This window comes from Grammomys surdaster, unplaced genomic scaffold, assembly GCF_004785775.1.
Source record: "Grammomys surdaster isolate TR1022 unplaced genomic scaffold, NIH_TR_1.0 125156, whole genome shotgun sequence".
Taxonomy (NCBI): domain Eukaryota; kingdom Metazoa; phylum Chordata; class Mammalia; order Rodentia; family Muridae; genus Grammomys; species Grammomys surdaster.
In genome coordinates, this window is record NW_021620050.1 from 766,615 (window position 1) to 781,686 (window position 15,072).

The window sequence follows — 15,072 nt, forward strand, 5'->3', positions numbered from 1 at the left end:
CCAATCTGAGGGCCAGTTGCTGTAGTGGGTGGCGCCATCTCTTAACATCCCAAGAGCAAACTTCTGTTCCTTGAAGAAGACACCACATAGGGAGAATTCCTTGACAGGATAGTCACTTTATAGGACAGAAACTGGGTATGTCTTCTGATCAGGATGTCCCTCATTTATACATGCCTGGTAGTTTAACATTGGTAGTTTAGACATTGAATAGACAACCTGATAGAAAAGTAGACACGAAAGTCCAACTGAGATTCTGTACCCTGGATAGTCATTTGATTATAATTTGCTTTTCAATCATTTAACACAGATTCTTAGTAGTATTCATGCTGGACAGCCCTCTTAGGAAGCACACATTTGAAAGACAGAGAGGTACATTATAAAGAGGCTTGGCTGCTGTAAGAGCTCAGCTACTTATTTTCTAAGACCAGCATCTGTCAAAAAAAAAAAAAAGTCTCAGCAGAAGCTAAGGAGAACTGTAAAGAATCCTGACATCTTGACATCAATACAGTGCTGAAGGGGATGGATGCAGGAGAAACTACAGCTCTATAGAGAATTTTATCTCTGATTCTCATGCAGCATCATGATATTGAGCCGGCAAGACGTTTTCAGCATGACATGAAAATGTGAGTTTTCCAATAATGAGCGCATGGCAGAGTGCCTGGGACCAAAAGTGAAGTGGGCCAGGGAGGGCCGGACAGGCTCCTCAGAGAAAGAGTTGGCCTGCACACTTAACACTGACTGTGAGTGTCAACTCTGCAAATTCATTTTCAAAATAAGTTACACATGACCCTGCCGTGTTTGAAGTTACTGTGGGAAGGTACCACTCCTGCTGTTGCCTTATAAATAACTTCAGGAAAATAATGACCACAGAGTGGAATTTAGGGAGAATGCCTTGGCCCTATCCAGTTTTCACATGATTAAGTCAAAGGGAACATGCATAAATTTCTCTATGAAGCTTATTCATGTGTAGTGGCATTTCAAAGCAGTTCTAATTTGATGATGGTGACAATGACAGCTTTTCAAAAGGGATCATACTGTATCCCTGACAGCTTGGGCTTTCCCACATATCCTATGAAGCAGCAATTCAGAAAGAATGGCATGCAGGTAAAATCAGTAATATCAGGGCTACAGCTGAGCCCTGCTGCTTAGGTTTAGTTAGGTTCTGTGACCTCCAGCCTTGCTAGCCCTCAACCTCTCAGCCCAAGGACCACTTCAGTTCACCAGCAATAGCAAAATGATACTGTTTAAGGGTGAGACCTAGTGATTACACAGCCTGGCAAGCACTCTTCTAAGCACACAGCATCAGCAAACCCTTTGAAGTCTGAAGTTGTTTGAAATTCACAAGAGCTGCCTAGAACAGATAGCAACTTCTACCCCCAATTAAAGTCACACAAGTAGAGGCAAAAGCAGGTTCCAACAGATGGTCTGGCACATTCTTAATCACCATGCCATCTTCACTTTAAAAATACCACAAAAGTGTGAGTTTCTGCCTCACTGATGAGAATACCTTGTGTTTGCAGACTGCTTAAACTTCCAGTAACACTGAAAGTGTTACCTTATAGAGCCTTGTTTTAGTTCTGCGTATTTTGTAAAATCATGTTGCTGGTAGAAAACAAGTAAGTACACATGGAGAGCATGGTGTCGCCTCCACTCTGTGCTTTGGAGCCTAGGATTGTCTATGCACATTGAGAGCATCCACTGAGGTCACACGAATGTGCTGACATGTCAAGCTTCATCTCAGAGAAGCAAGGTTACTGGAAATGGGCAGGTCATTGGCTCTCAGAATCTCGCACGTTCTCAAAACTGAGTAGACACTCAGTTCGGAAAGTGTTGGTCTCTTCCACTTAAACTAAAAAGTTAAAAAAGTTAAACTATCCCAAGAGAGTTATGAAAGTAGTCTTCAGTTGCTTTGTAAAAAGGCTTGGAAAAGGGATTCCTTGACAAAACGTTCTTTGCTCTTTTTCTTGGAAGTGGGGGCGGGGAGTGAAGGCAGGGTCTCACTGGCCTCAAACAAACTGTATAGCTGAGAAAGACCTTCACCTCCGGATATTCCTGCTGCCACTTTCAAAGTACTGGAGTGACAAGTGTGTGCCACCAGGCCCGGTTTTGTGTGGCGGTGAGCATCAAACCTAGGCTTCACTAGGTTTGAAGGAAGGAAGCAAGGACTCTAACACTGAACCATATGACAGCCCTAAAAAAAATTCATCCATTAAAAAATTGAACTCATAAAAGAAAGAAGGCTGTCTAATGACCACTTCTAAGTCAAACCTTGTGTGAGACAACACACTCACTTTACTCTATTTTCTTTTGGGTCTTGGCTTTATTCTCTAACACACATTTCCAGCATTTTTAGTTTCAGCAAAGAGCAGAGTAACCATTAAGCTCCACTAAGGGAGAAAGAAAACCTACATGTAGTAGAGGGTTGGTATAATTGGGCATATTTTTCTTTTTTCTTTTAAAAAGGATTTGTTATTTTAGGTCTATGAATGCCCTATCTGCATATATACCTACATGCCAGAAGAGGGCATCAGATCCCATTACAGATAGTTGTGAACCACTATGTGGTTGCTGGAAATTGAACTCAGGACCTCTGGAAGCAGTAAACTCAGGACCTCTGGAAGAACAACCAGTGCTCTTAACAACTGTCCCATCTCTCTAACCTCAGGCATATTTTTCTTTTACTTGTATTTAATTTCTGATGAAGCCAGAAACAAGGCACCCTGTCCCATCCCAGTGGTTTAAAGAGAAGTAGTCAAAATGTGGCTCTAGCAGCTGAAAGTTCCCCCACCTTCCTCCTGGAACCTTGTGTATGGTGACTTAGGGATATGGACTCAGCACAGAATAGACAGCACAGCACAGCAAGAGTGACGTGGGAATGCTGCACTGAGTGGGAGAATTCATTTTCTTTGCAGGAGGAGAAGTACCACGTGGACTATTAGACAAGGACAGATTTCCTTAAAACTAGTGTGATCCAGATGTCACTGATGGCTTGGCATTCAGGTTGTAGCGGGTTTCTGAAGCAGCTCAGGCTTAGGGAAGATGTTCATTCACCTCTACTTACAAGGACCCTGGGAGCTGGTCCTGCTGTTTAAGGGAGTAGTTGGAAAACTTCGCTGTATGCTGGCTGCAGTAGATCTCTAAAGATGCTGAGTGGAATAGCTGCCTCCTGGTCGGTGGTTTTACCAGATAGAATTCTGCTCTCCCTCACAGTGAAGCCTAGGGCCTTAAGCTCTTAGAACAGCACACTTACCACCTACCTCTTAGTCTGTTGATGAGATGGGCAAGCCATTGCAAATGCACTTGCACAGACTTGCAGGCACTAAGAATTGGAAGGTAGATGTGAGATGCCTTCTTTCTGCTTGGTGTATAGCAGTAGTTTGGGCTTTCCTGAGACAGGTAAGAAGTGCGGCCACGCTAGCTGTGAATGGCATCCTTTGTGTTCACATTTCATCTCTGAGAATCTGAGCTTAGGATGGAGTTTGGTCATGGAAGAAGCAGATTTGCCACTATAGGAAACTCAGGTTTGCCATCCTGAATCCAGACACTTGATTGACTGGTCCAAATCTTGACAGAGCCAGCTTTGTAACCTTAGACTAACCATAGAGTCTCTTTGAATCCCAGGTCACTCAGTAGATAAAAGAGGATTTTAACAGTTTGGTTGCTGAGGTGGGTCAGAACTAGGTCTTAATGTTTCCTAATTTGGCAAACTCCATGAGATACGAAAGTATCACAACAGATATTCTTTGATGTTCTGAGGGGAAAAAATCAGCAGTGTGGATCACAGTTCTTAATGTAGAATTTCATTGATGATCTTTTATTATAATCAATTCTAAAAGGAATAAATGCTACATTTTTACCATGTGATATTGTAGCCACTAGCCACCTGTGGCCATTTAAATATAAACTCCTGACTACAATCTTCTCTCTTAAGCAGTGCAGATACAGAACAAGGCCACCATCCTCAGTGAAGGACCAGCCTGGACCTTTGCCCAGACCTCTAACTGCAGCTTCTTGCTCCTTGCAGCAGGATATAGGTGCTTATGCTGTAGGGCACATCACTGGACAATGGAAGGATGAGACGCTATAGCATTTGAGCAGAGCAGTGCAGAGAATTTTCCAGACAAAGGATGTTAGCACCGATAGAAAGAGAGAGCGAGAAAGAGCGAGAGCGAGAGCGAGAGCGAGAGAGAGAGAGAGAGAGAGAGAGAGAGAGAGAGAGAGAGAGGTGAGCCGCTGTGGGGGAGGGGTGGTTAGAGGAAGGAATTAGAAAGCCCTGGGTCACCCTGTGCCTCACATCCTGATCTGGACTTCTGTGAGATACAGGACCCTAGAGATGACTTTCTTTCTTTTTTCTTTTCTTTTCTTTTCTTTTTTTTTTTTTTTTTAGGTTTTTTCGAGACAGGGTTTCTCTGTGTAGCCCTGGCTGTCCTAGAACTCACTCTGTAGACCAGGCTGGCCTCGAACTCAGAAATCCGCCTGCCTCTGCCTCCCAAGTGCTGGGATTAAAGGTGTGCACCACCACTGCCTGGCTAGAGATGACTTTCTCAGAGATACCATCACCCTATGCAGACCACACACACACACACACACACACACACACACACACACACCATCCCAACAGTGGAGGAGTGTGAGAGGAGAGGAGTTGCCCTCAGCAGTCAGTCAGTGGTGGGAGAAAGGTTAACAATGTCTGGCCATGTTAAGAGAACATTACTCTGTAATGAAGAAGAATTAATTAAAATAGGGGAGAGGAACAGCTACTCTAAAGGTTTCCAAAGTGTTGCTGGATAGTCAAAGTGAGTTTGTTTTGAGGTTTGACCTTAGTATTAGAAAGAAAATAACGTTGACATAAGAAACGGCTTGGTTTTGTCTTCCCTTCCACTGAAGGGCAAGAGTAGGAAGGACAGAAGCAATCAGAGGTAGATGGCAAAGCATGTAATTGTGCCTGCCGTCTGGGAGCCATCTGGGAAGGAGTCACCTTTCTCTTGATGACTTTCTTCCAGGTGCTACTGCAGGCGATGAGACTGAAGATACGAGCACGGAGTTCACAGACAGCATTGAGGAGGAGGCTGCACACAACAGCCACCAGCAAGTAAGTCGGTGTCAGCTGTGAGGGTTTCCAGGGTGGAAGGCACAGTCTCGGATCTGATTCTCACCTTCAGCCTCTGTGCGCTGGGAGCGAGAGAACGTCTTTTATGTAACCCACTCCCCACTCTGCTCCCTGTTCTCCTTCACTCTTTCTCTGTTCAGTCTATTTGTTTTTACTACCCCTATTTCTTATTTCTGCTTCTTATCCCTTCCTACCCACCTCTGTCCCGATTTACTGTCTGTAGCTTTAGCTGCAGAAGAAGTTTTACTTACAAGACAATGGATGCTTCCCCTCTTTGGCTTTTATGAGCAAAAGACGAAACAGAACACAGGGAGGCATTGAAGAGCTGTCTGGGGAACAGCAAGGCCTCGAGCCTGTCTAACAAGAGTACTGGCTAAGAAACTCCCAGAGGATTGGAATGCCTCCATGGCAGGGATCTTTCTCAGTGAAATAGAAGAGAGCCTTGCTCTGTGTTCTTACAGGCTACACAATAGCCAGCCCTGCCAAGCCTCAGAATTTGGCACTGGCCCACCATCAGAGAAAGTGGAAGGCCTCAAGGCCAAGACTAAATGTCCCAGACCTCAGAGCTTAAGTCACCTTTAGTGATGATTGGAACTGAGTGTCTCTCCCTTGCCTGGTGACAATTAACAGTCACATCTAAATGCCTGTGGCTCCTAAGTTGTTGCAATGATAGATGACCATTGCTAGAAAGAAGCTGGACTTTCCTAGTGCCATCTTCTTTGGGGCTACTAGAAACACTTATAGGGGAAATGAGGCTTGTGAGTTTGCCTGCACATTTTCTGTGTGAGACAAAAGGAGACATCCATTAAACTGACAAGAAGAGGCCAAGTGTGTGCAGACCCTAACTGAATAGTATCTGGGACTGTTTGAGTCTCCTGAGGACCCAAGTTTGTCTGGGACACCGACATCATCACAAGTTTCTTTATTTTCTATCAAGATCTCTTTTTTATTGCTGTAGCCATGACAACCCTACTCTTCCCTCGAACATTTTGCATTAACTGTTCTTCTCAGTTTGCTTCTTCTGAGTCCTCCTCACAGACTAATGGGCTGCAGTTTTAATTACATATACCACTGCCTGGGTGCACAGATGTCTCTGCCCCTCACTCCCTGATTTCATCAAGGACCTCTGGGTGAGAGAATATACAAGATGGACAGAAGTCTACTCTAAAACTGATTGAGATGTTGGCCGGACACAATGGTTATAATGGCTGTGGGGCAGGAATAGGGACAGATTAAATAAACAGAAGACACTGATGTTATGACCATCAGATTCAGACTGCTGTGCTCAAACTATTCCTGCTGCTACAAGTCTTTCAGACATACTGCTTTGTAAAGCCATTTCTTCCCCAGTCTTCTTTCCTGTAGCCTCACACCATGATGACCGGGCTCTACTTTGAGAAGGTCAGTACCTTCTACACCCACCCTGGAGTAGACGTTTACTCTGACACATCACAGTGTTTGTCTTAGTACTTGGCACAGGAAGTGCTCAGTGTAATTGTAAATTAGCAAGCCTTCAGATCAGGGCTTTATTCTTAACAGACAAGTATGCCCTCTGGATGAGGAATCTTTGTGGTAAGCACCATTTTTTCCTATCACCTTTTCTTGAAAACTGATTTCCAGCTTTGGGTAGGAAGAGCCTTGGTGTATGACATTATATATGAAGCTCCTTGTGAGCTCAGTTCATCTTCTGTGGGGTTTGAGTTGTGACTCTCCTGTTACCAACTAAATAAAGCTTGCTTTGCCATAACTACCGTGTGTCCAGATTCTAAAGATTTGTTTGCTTGTTTCCAGGGAAACAGTCCTTTTAAGATTCGTATCTGAACTCTTTCTTATTGTATCCTTAGGAGATAAACTTTATTGTTGGTTTCACACTCCTCTTAACTTAGCTCTACACACTTTCCCTAACAAACACAGCTGGCTTTGTGTTCCTGGGCAAGAATCAAAGAAAGCCAAGTTTGTTTTCTCATTTCTAGGAAGTCAATCACCTCAGAAAGCCTGGCCACGATAATCATCTTCCCAAGATGTATTGCTCACAAAATTACAGTCTCAAAAAGATGTAAAGTCTGTAATAAGTGCTTAGGGGATGCCACAAAGGACACTGGAGAGCAGTCAGCTGCTGATGTTCATCTGGACATTTGCAATGCAGAAAAAAGCTTATCAGTAGTCAAGTCCACGTGCAAAGAGGACAGGAAACTAAACCTGACCTTTTCTTTCAGAAAAGCTATTTTAAAGTAGTAATATTTTATAATCAAATCATAATGAAATACATTGTACATGGAGTACAATGTAATGATTTGATATACACATATATAGTGAAATAATTAAGCCAAGTTAATCAATACAGCCATACCTCATCTAATTTTAGTTTTTTATGATGAGATATTTGAAATTTACTTAGTTATCTTTATACTTGATGCTAACTATGGTTACTGTGTTGAACAATTGATGTCAAAGCCCATTCCTTCTGTCTGGATGAAGCCTTGTGACTTTTCCTGTCCCCACCATATCCTCCTCCCCACATGCTGTAGAGGATTATAATTTAAAATTGGACCCAGAGGAGTTACACTAGCATCACACACATTGAGTTTTATTTGAGGAAAATAAAACTCTGGCCACCACCGACCGTTCTTTGTACTTCAATTGGCTCAGCGGTGCCACGTGTAAGTCATGTAAGAAAGATGAGGTGGTATTGTATTCTGTGAGCAGCTTTGTTTCACATAGCCTAATGTTGTGGGTTGCCCTGGTGCTGTTTGTATTCTGATGTTAATCTGCATCCTCAAGAGGGGCTTCCCCCACTAGGAGTGGATCACAGTACTCAGGTGATCTCATGTGACCCTTATCCCCTTTCTAAGTGGTCAAATAAAGGCTAGAGCTTGTGATTGGGCAGTGGAAGGGAAAGGTGGGACTAGAGGTCTTAGAGAAGAGGGAGGAGGAGAGAGGACGGAGGAAGAGGAGGTAGAAGCCAATATGGAGCAGAAGCATGGCCTGGAGAAGCTGCACATAACAAGGGGTCTCATAGCTTGGGAATACGTTAGTATAATGATAGATCTGCCCAATCTAGACATATAGCTTATGAATATAATAACTGGGCTGTGTGGTTTTTTATTTGAGGTTAGAAATTACAGCAAGGTTGTGTGTGTTTTTTATATAGACTTATTGGGGTAAGAAATTACCACAACAGCCTAATGTTCTCCAGATTTAAGCAAATAACAGGATATCCCCCTCTTTAAGACTTACTAATTTTTCTTTGCTCATGCATCTATAGACACCCAGGTTGGCTCCATGTTGTAGCATCTGTGAATAGTGTTGTAGAGAGCATGCCCATATCAATTCACAAGCTGACTTCAGCTCCTTTGGAAGTATATCCACAAGTAGAGATCCTGGACCTCAGAGTAGTTCCGTCTAGTTTTTATTGTCCTAATAATGAATGTGTGCTCTTTTTTACTCTTTCCTCCATATTCTTGTGTGTGTGTGTGTGTGTGTGTGTGTGTGTTTCTGAGGAAAGAACCCAGAACCTCCTTCATATCATCTTTCTTAAAATATATACACATCAACATTCTGGTACATATGAGGTGATCACTCCTTATCGTAGTACTTTTCCAAATGGTAACCAACATTGATTTGAAAAATGATTGTTTCCTAATATCTTTAATATTGTCTGAGGATTGACCTTCTCTGTGAGAAATATGAAGTGAGAAGGTGAAAGCCAAGCAGCTCCATTCAAGCAAAAGCGCAGGTCTGAAGTAGGTCTATGAAACATTCAAAAATGTTAAGTTCCAGAGAAGCGATGGCACAAGGGGGTTAGGTGATATGAAAAACCACTAAGAGGATTATGATTTAAAATTGGATTTAAAAGAGGAATCACACTAGTATCACACACACTGAGTTTTATTTGAGGAAAAGAAGGGTAATACTTGCTTTTCATAGATGGTAAATGCTAATAAGGAGTCTAGATCCCAATTCACTTTTCGTATATTTATATTTAAATTATAAAGTAAGTAAAACAAACAAACAAAAATTTTTCTTTCCAAGCTTTGAAAACCCAAGTTAGGCCAGACAGATCTCTACCTGATGTTCTCAGCCGGTGCCTATATGCCCTAGGGTAGCCGTGAGTGCAGCCCTGAAAATTTGTAGATGATAATATGTCATATTGCCATATCATAGTATTGGACACCTCTGGGTCTATAAATCATTTGCAATCATTTATTTCCTTATTTTAAAATGAGAAATCAGACAAGATGAGCTTTAAGGGCCATCTGGCATCTATATTTCATTGTTTTCCTTTGAAAGAAAACAGGTATGCTGAAATCAATAAAATACACACACACACACACAAAGGTATTTTGTTAATGAATAGGCCTCATTAAGGCTGGGCTCTATTTTTAAGCATAAGGTTAAGAAAAGAGTGATTATTTTGTCCCTATTCAAGTCTAGTGATGATTTTCGTTATGTTCATTGCAAATAGTTTATATAGAGAGATAAGATTACAAAGTTTACTTATTTATTTTTGCCTACCTATTCATTATTTTGGGGGCCTTTGAAATGGCCTCACTATTTAGCCCAGGCTAGCTTTGCTTCCAGTCCTCCTGCTTCAGCTTCTCAAGTGCTGTAATTATAGACATGGGCTACCACTCCCAGCACAGCACACGGTTATGGCGTGAAGGTCATGGTAATAAGCCTTCAAAAGTGTCCTGTCCAATACCTAATCCATTTTTCTTTACAAGCCCTGGGTGGTACTTGTAGAGATGGCAGCAGCTGACTACACTTGGCAGCAGTCTTAGAGACAGATATTGTCTGTAGTCTAGTCACAACTGGACTCAGAAAGCCCAGATGGGATTGAATGCCTGGAGCTGGGTCTATGACTTTCTTCTACATGGTGGCATATCACTTGACAATTTCAATTGCAGTGGTACTAGATAGCATTACATGTATGCTATATATGATTGCTACCAAAAACCTGCAGCATAAGTATAACCTAGCTTTATTAAGAGGACTAGTGAAGATCAACAGTTCTGGGACCACCAAGCTGCTTTATCAATCACTAACCCATACACCTTGCTCTGGGCCCTATTCTGTTTAATATGTTAGTGACCTATATGAATGCATAAAATATAATTAATTATATGAATCATCTTTACTCAGGTGAGCACTACATGGTTTACAGAGAGGCACATTAACTATTTTAATGGTTTTGTAAGTGGGATACAACTCTGTGTAACCAGAATAAATTTATAAGTGACAAACATGATTCACAATATTAAAAGAAAACAGAAATTATTGTGGGGATGATAGGGAGTAAGAGTCAAAACTGGTCTGAAATTGAGTATAACTTCTAAGTGGTGTCACTAAGAGGAAAGAGAAGCCAGAGAGACTGGGAAGTATGGGAAGTACTGTTGAGATTTGTGCTGTGGCACTTGCTTGTAAACTTAGCACTTGGGAGGATGAACCAAGAGAATCAAAAGTTCAAGGACAGCCTCGGGTACTAGTGAGATTGAGGACAATATGAGCTATAAGACAAAAAAATAAGGAGGGAGGGAGGAGGAAATCCTTACTTTAAAGTACTCATACACTGCATAGTTTACCACACCCAGCTGAGTTGTATTAATGCCCTTTTAAACATGTAGGAATAATAGAGATAAGTCCCATGTGTATGATAAGAAAGTCTAAACACTCACAACTTCCCACTTGGGGAAAAGCACCCTAAGGTCAGTTTTAAATGAAACATTTCAGAATGTCATCAAGAGAATCCTCAAAAAGAAAGGCACTATGACATTTTCTACTTTTTTTTTCTTCTGTCATACTTAGATTTATAGAAAGAATTTAGCTGGTTGCATTGGCACAAGGGTGATAATGGAAAAGGAAAACTGGGTACCCAGTAGGGTGGCTTCCCTCAACCCCTCAGTGTGATTCTCCTGCTATTGGTAGAGCTGGCCTTGCTTTGTCCTGCCTGTAGCCACATGATCTTAATTCTGGAACTGGCTGCTGACTGCCTCCTTAGAGCCCTGAGTCTTTATCTCTTCTTTAGAGTCTGAGCTGCAGTCAGAGACTTAGCCATTGAGCCCTGGCATCTTGGACTATGATCTTCAAAGTCAAGGCAAGAGTGCTCTAGGGTCAGTAAAGCACCCTGACGTAGATGCAGACTATCAGGAGACTCCACTCCCTATGAAGAGAAGCATTGTAGTAGTGATATCTGCTAGACCAAGTTAACCCTCATTTGTTTGCATTCAGGGTGTATGTGTGTGCATGTGTGCATCTAACCATCTCTGGATCCTCTTCTTCATCCAATAACAAGTCCTTCCTACTCACTACTTCTATCCTTGCATCCCAGGCCAATCCCAGGGACCTTATGACTGCCTTAAACAGGAGACCATTCAGTTTTGTCTTTTGTTCCCATTAGGAGCTTCCCTTCCTTGTATTCTTGGGTGAACTCCAGTGGCCTAACATCTTTAAACCCTGATTCTCTTTCAGCTCATCAAGGTGGCATTGGAGAAAAGCCTGGTGACCATGGAGACCCAGAACATATGTCTTCAGCCCTCTTCCCCAGTAGGAGAAGACAGTAACAGGTGCCTTCAGGAGGAAATGCTCCACCTGAGGGCTGAAATCCACCAGCACTTAGAGGAGAAGAGAAAAGCTGAGGCGGAACTCAAGGAGCTAAAGGCTCAAATTGAGGAAGCAGGATTCTCCTCTGTGTCCCATATCAGGTATGCCCCAACTTTCCCTCAGACCATGTGCAACCACAGCCAAGAACTTGACTCTCTATACCCAAGGCATTGGTGCTGTACCAGGGTCATCTACATCACAGACTCCTTGCCTTCATGCTTCTATATGCTCTCTAGAGAAAGATAACAGTATTAGATAGCATTCAATAGTAACTTTTCTTACTAAAGCCATCTGGACTTAATTCAGTATAATAATGCTCACTATTACTGTCGAGATGAATATGAATAGACACAATCTACAGAAGGCTGTATGGGTGCAGCCTTCTGGATCAGGTCCCATAGTCACATACCCAGGAAGCTTCACTGCTGTATAGAGAATCAGAAGAGCCTATAAGGAGGTGTAAGGGTCTGAAAAATCACTGAAGGAAGACCCCAGACATCTAGCATGCAAGGGTTACCGTTGTTCAGAATGGCAAGACATTCAAGTCCCTTTTATAACAGAACTGCTTAATTGCTTCTGAGATAACAATAGACTTCTAAAACTTAGGGCACATTCCAAGGAGTCACAAAAACCATTAACCAAAGGTAATAAAGAAGATATATATACACCACAGGACCCCAAGTGTAAAAACAGGAGAGAAGTTATTGACTGGGTTTATCTAAACAAAACTTCAAGGATGGCTTAGTTACAGTCTTAAACTTTCCATGTAAGCTAGTAGCAAATGGTGAAAGTTAAGCCAGATAATTGCTCCTAGTGTATATGCACATAGGCATTCTCTGTTATAACCTCTTATTCTATTTATAAACTGAATTTATGTGCAAACTTGAAGTGATCTTTTTACCATGTGAACATACACTCTGAGAGTTATACAAGTACTGAGAACAAAGGGCACCCTTTGCTCCCCAAGACTTCAACTTAGAGCCTCACAATTTCTGCTGAGACAGGACAAAGGCTGCTTTTCCCTAGCCTCCCACTTTGTCACTGTGAGGTGTTAACTAGAGGCTGCAGCTTTCAGCCTCATATTGACTCAGTCAGGTGGATCAGCTGCAAAAGCAAAGTACCTTAACAAGTGCTTTGTGGCCTAATTTCTGGGTGGAGATAAAATAGGATATGAAGAAGGATTTCCTCAGAAGAGGATTTATACAACGCTGCCTATCTCCACTAAACTCCCTCCCAATAGCAAGAAAAGAAAAAAGAAAAAGAAAAAAAGAAAAGAAAGTTGAATTGTGGAATTACAACTTTAATAACTGTTAAGAACCAGCCTTGTCTTGGCTGGGGTCCTGAGGAAGGTGTGTTTGGAAGTGGTGAAAGAACAACTGGAAGACAATCGTGGGTATAAGTTGACAGTTTTGTAGTCTGTTCTAGATGGCTCCCTAGACAGCTCTCTGTAGTCTCTTGGTTATGTAGTTTCAAAATAGCTTTCGGCTTGAGACAGCTCTGAAACAGTTTTCTCTCAAGACAGATCTCTCTGCTTGAGACAGCTCTCTTGCTAGAAAAAATTCTAAAAACTCTCTGGGTAGCTCATGGGTTTTCTGACCAAAGTAAAAAAGTCCTTGCTAGACAAAATTCTTGGGTTTTCCAACAAAAGTCAGAAATTCTGCTAGAACAATTCTAAAAGAGCTGTGTTCACTCTCCAATCAGTTCCCTCTGAGTAGCTCTTCTTGCAGACCAAAACCCATTCTTTTATTTACATATCAATTCAGTCATTTACTCTAGGTTCCCTTTTGAATATTCCATGAATCAGCACTTATGACTTTAACCCCTTGGTTTTTAGAAGACAACAAGTACATTTTTTAATGGTAAATGAATTCAGAGATCTGCCTGCCTTTGTAAGCACAGACAATAACCTAGCTGGGTAGGATGTCTTTCTGAGATCACCATTCCCACCATGCCTGGGCCTCAACTTGCTCTGTCCCAGCTATCCTTGAACTCAGGAGTCTGTTTGTCTTTGTAAGCACAAACAATAAACTTAGCTGTGTGGGATCTTGCCCTGGGATCACCACTCTCCAAATCTCTTTATCTCCTTGTTTAATATCTTTCTGACAAGCTGACTAATAGAGCAGCTGCCTCTCTTCTTTTAGGTCCATAAAGCCCCTCATATAATTCATACTGCATCCTTATAATTTGCATAGCTGAGAAATTATATATTCTTGAATTCATGTTTTCAGTTCTTTCCCCCAGCCTTAAGAGCTGTCCTGAAGGTCACAACATTTACCATTTTGCTAAAGATATAGACCCTTGCCTCCTGGACTCATGCTGCTTCTAATTATCATGGAGTCATTAACCTTAGTGAAAGAACATCTCCTGAAAGGAGGAACATAAAGAGGATTATGTACATTATTATACAAACAAACCTCACACCTAGCAGCTGTCAACACTTGTGGAGGTCCACACCCTGCTGGCTCTGGTCCAGGGGCAAGAACTGTGTCACACAGTCCCTTCCACAGTGGCTATGCAGACCTCAGCAAGTATAATCTTTGCCATTTCATGAATACTATAAAAATGACAAGTACCTATCAATTGGCTACTTTGCCTGTAGGGAGACCTTTTTATTTAATGTTGGAAAGCACATTGATGCTGTTGAGTTTCAGTGTGATGACCCGTCTAGAAACAATAGGGCAGAGATCAACAGAGGAAGACACCAGATGTCAACCTCCAGGTCCACATGGGTATGCACACATGCACTCGCACGCCCCCTCAACACTTGTTATTAAATCTGTTATTCTAGACATCAGTTCTTTTATGTTAAATTATCCTGATAATTCTTTCTTTAAGTTTTACCTAAGTTAAAATGTAAGTTTTCCTTAGGCATTTATGTGTGTGACGTTAGCTGTGGTGTCATGCAACAGGGCATCCCTTAATTCTATATACACCATGTATAGATACCCTCGCAGGTTATTTTCATTTTTTCATAGAGTTATTAACCTGAAAGTCTAAGTTGTTTAAGGCCTCCACTCATTCTTAAACACTCAGTCCATTGTTAAGCTTTAAGCCCATTAGTTTATAGTGTGAAAACATCAGGGTTCACTCAAAAATGTAAATATGTAAAAGTAACTAAATATTCTTTTCTATACATGTTCCTTTTTGACAATATACCTACACCTTTTTTTCTCTTTTGAAAATCTGAGTCCTATTTCCTATTCATTTCTCCCATGAATCCAGACCTAATAATTTCTGCTTGAAACTCCAAGAACTAGGATTCTGAGAAATCTAGTCTAGGTGCACACCCAAATACTGATTCTTTAGGCTGTAATCCTCTCTCTCTCTCTCTCTCTCTCTCTCTCTCTCTCTCTCTCTCTCTC

At 41.8% G+C, this 15,072-nt stretch overlaps 1 protein-coding gene and 1 non-coding gene across 14 annotated transcripts in view; one reads left to right on the forward strand and one right to left on the reverse strand.

The window, feature by feature from the left end:
• The window catches only part of LOC114637052 (myomegalin), a 166,011-nt gene that overhangs the window by 120,477 nt on the left and 30,462 nt on the right, over positions 1 to 15,072 (forward strand). For all 13 annotated transcript variants that reach the window (XM_028785188.1, XM_028785192.1, XM_028785189.1 and 10 more), the window contains 2 exons: positions 5,004 to 5,092; positions 11,579 to 11,811. In XM_028785188.1, the coding sequence (XP_028641021.1) occupies positions 5,004 to 5,092; positions 11,579 to 11,811 (322 nt within the window). The remainder of the gene's footprint in view (positions 1 to 5,003; positions 5,093 to 11,578; positions 11,812 to 15,072) is intronic.
• LOC114637064 lies at positions 13,340 to 13,402 on the reverse strand. The gene has a single exon (XR_003713721.1). It is a non-coding gene; the product is annotated as a U7 small nuclear RNA (small nuclear RNA).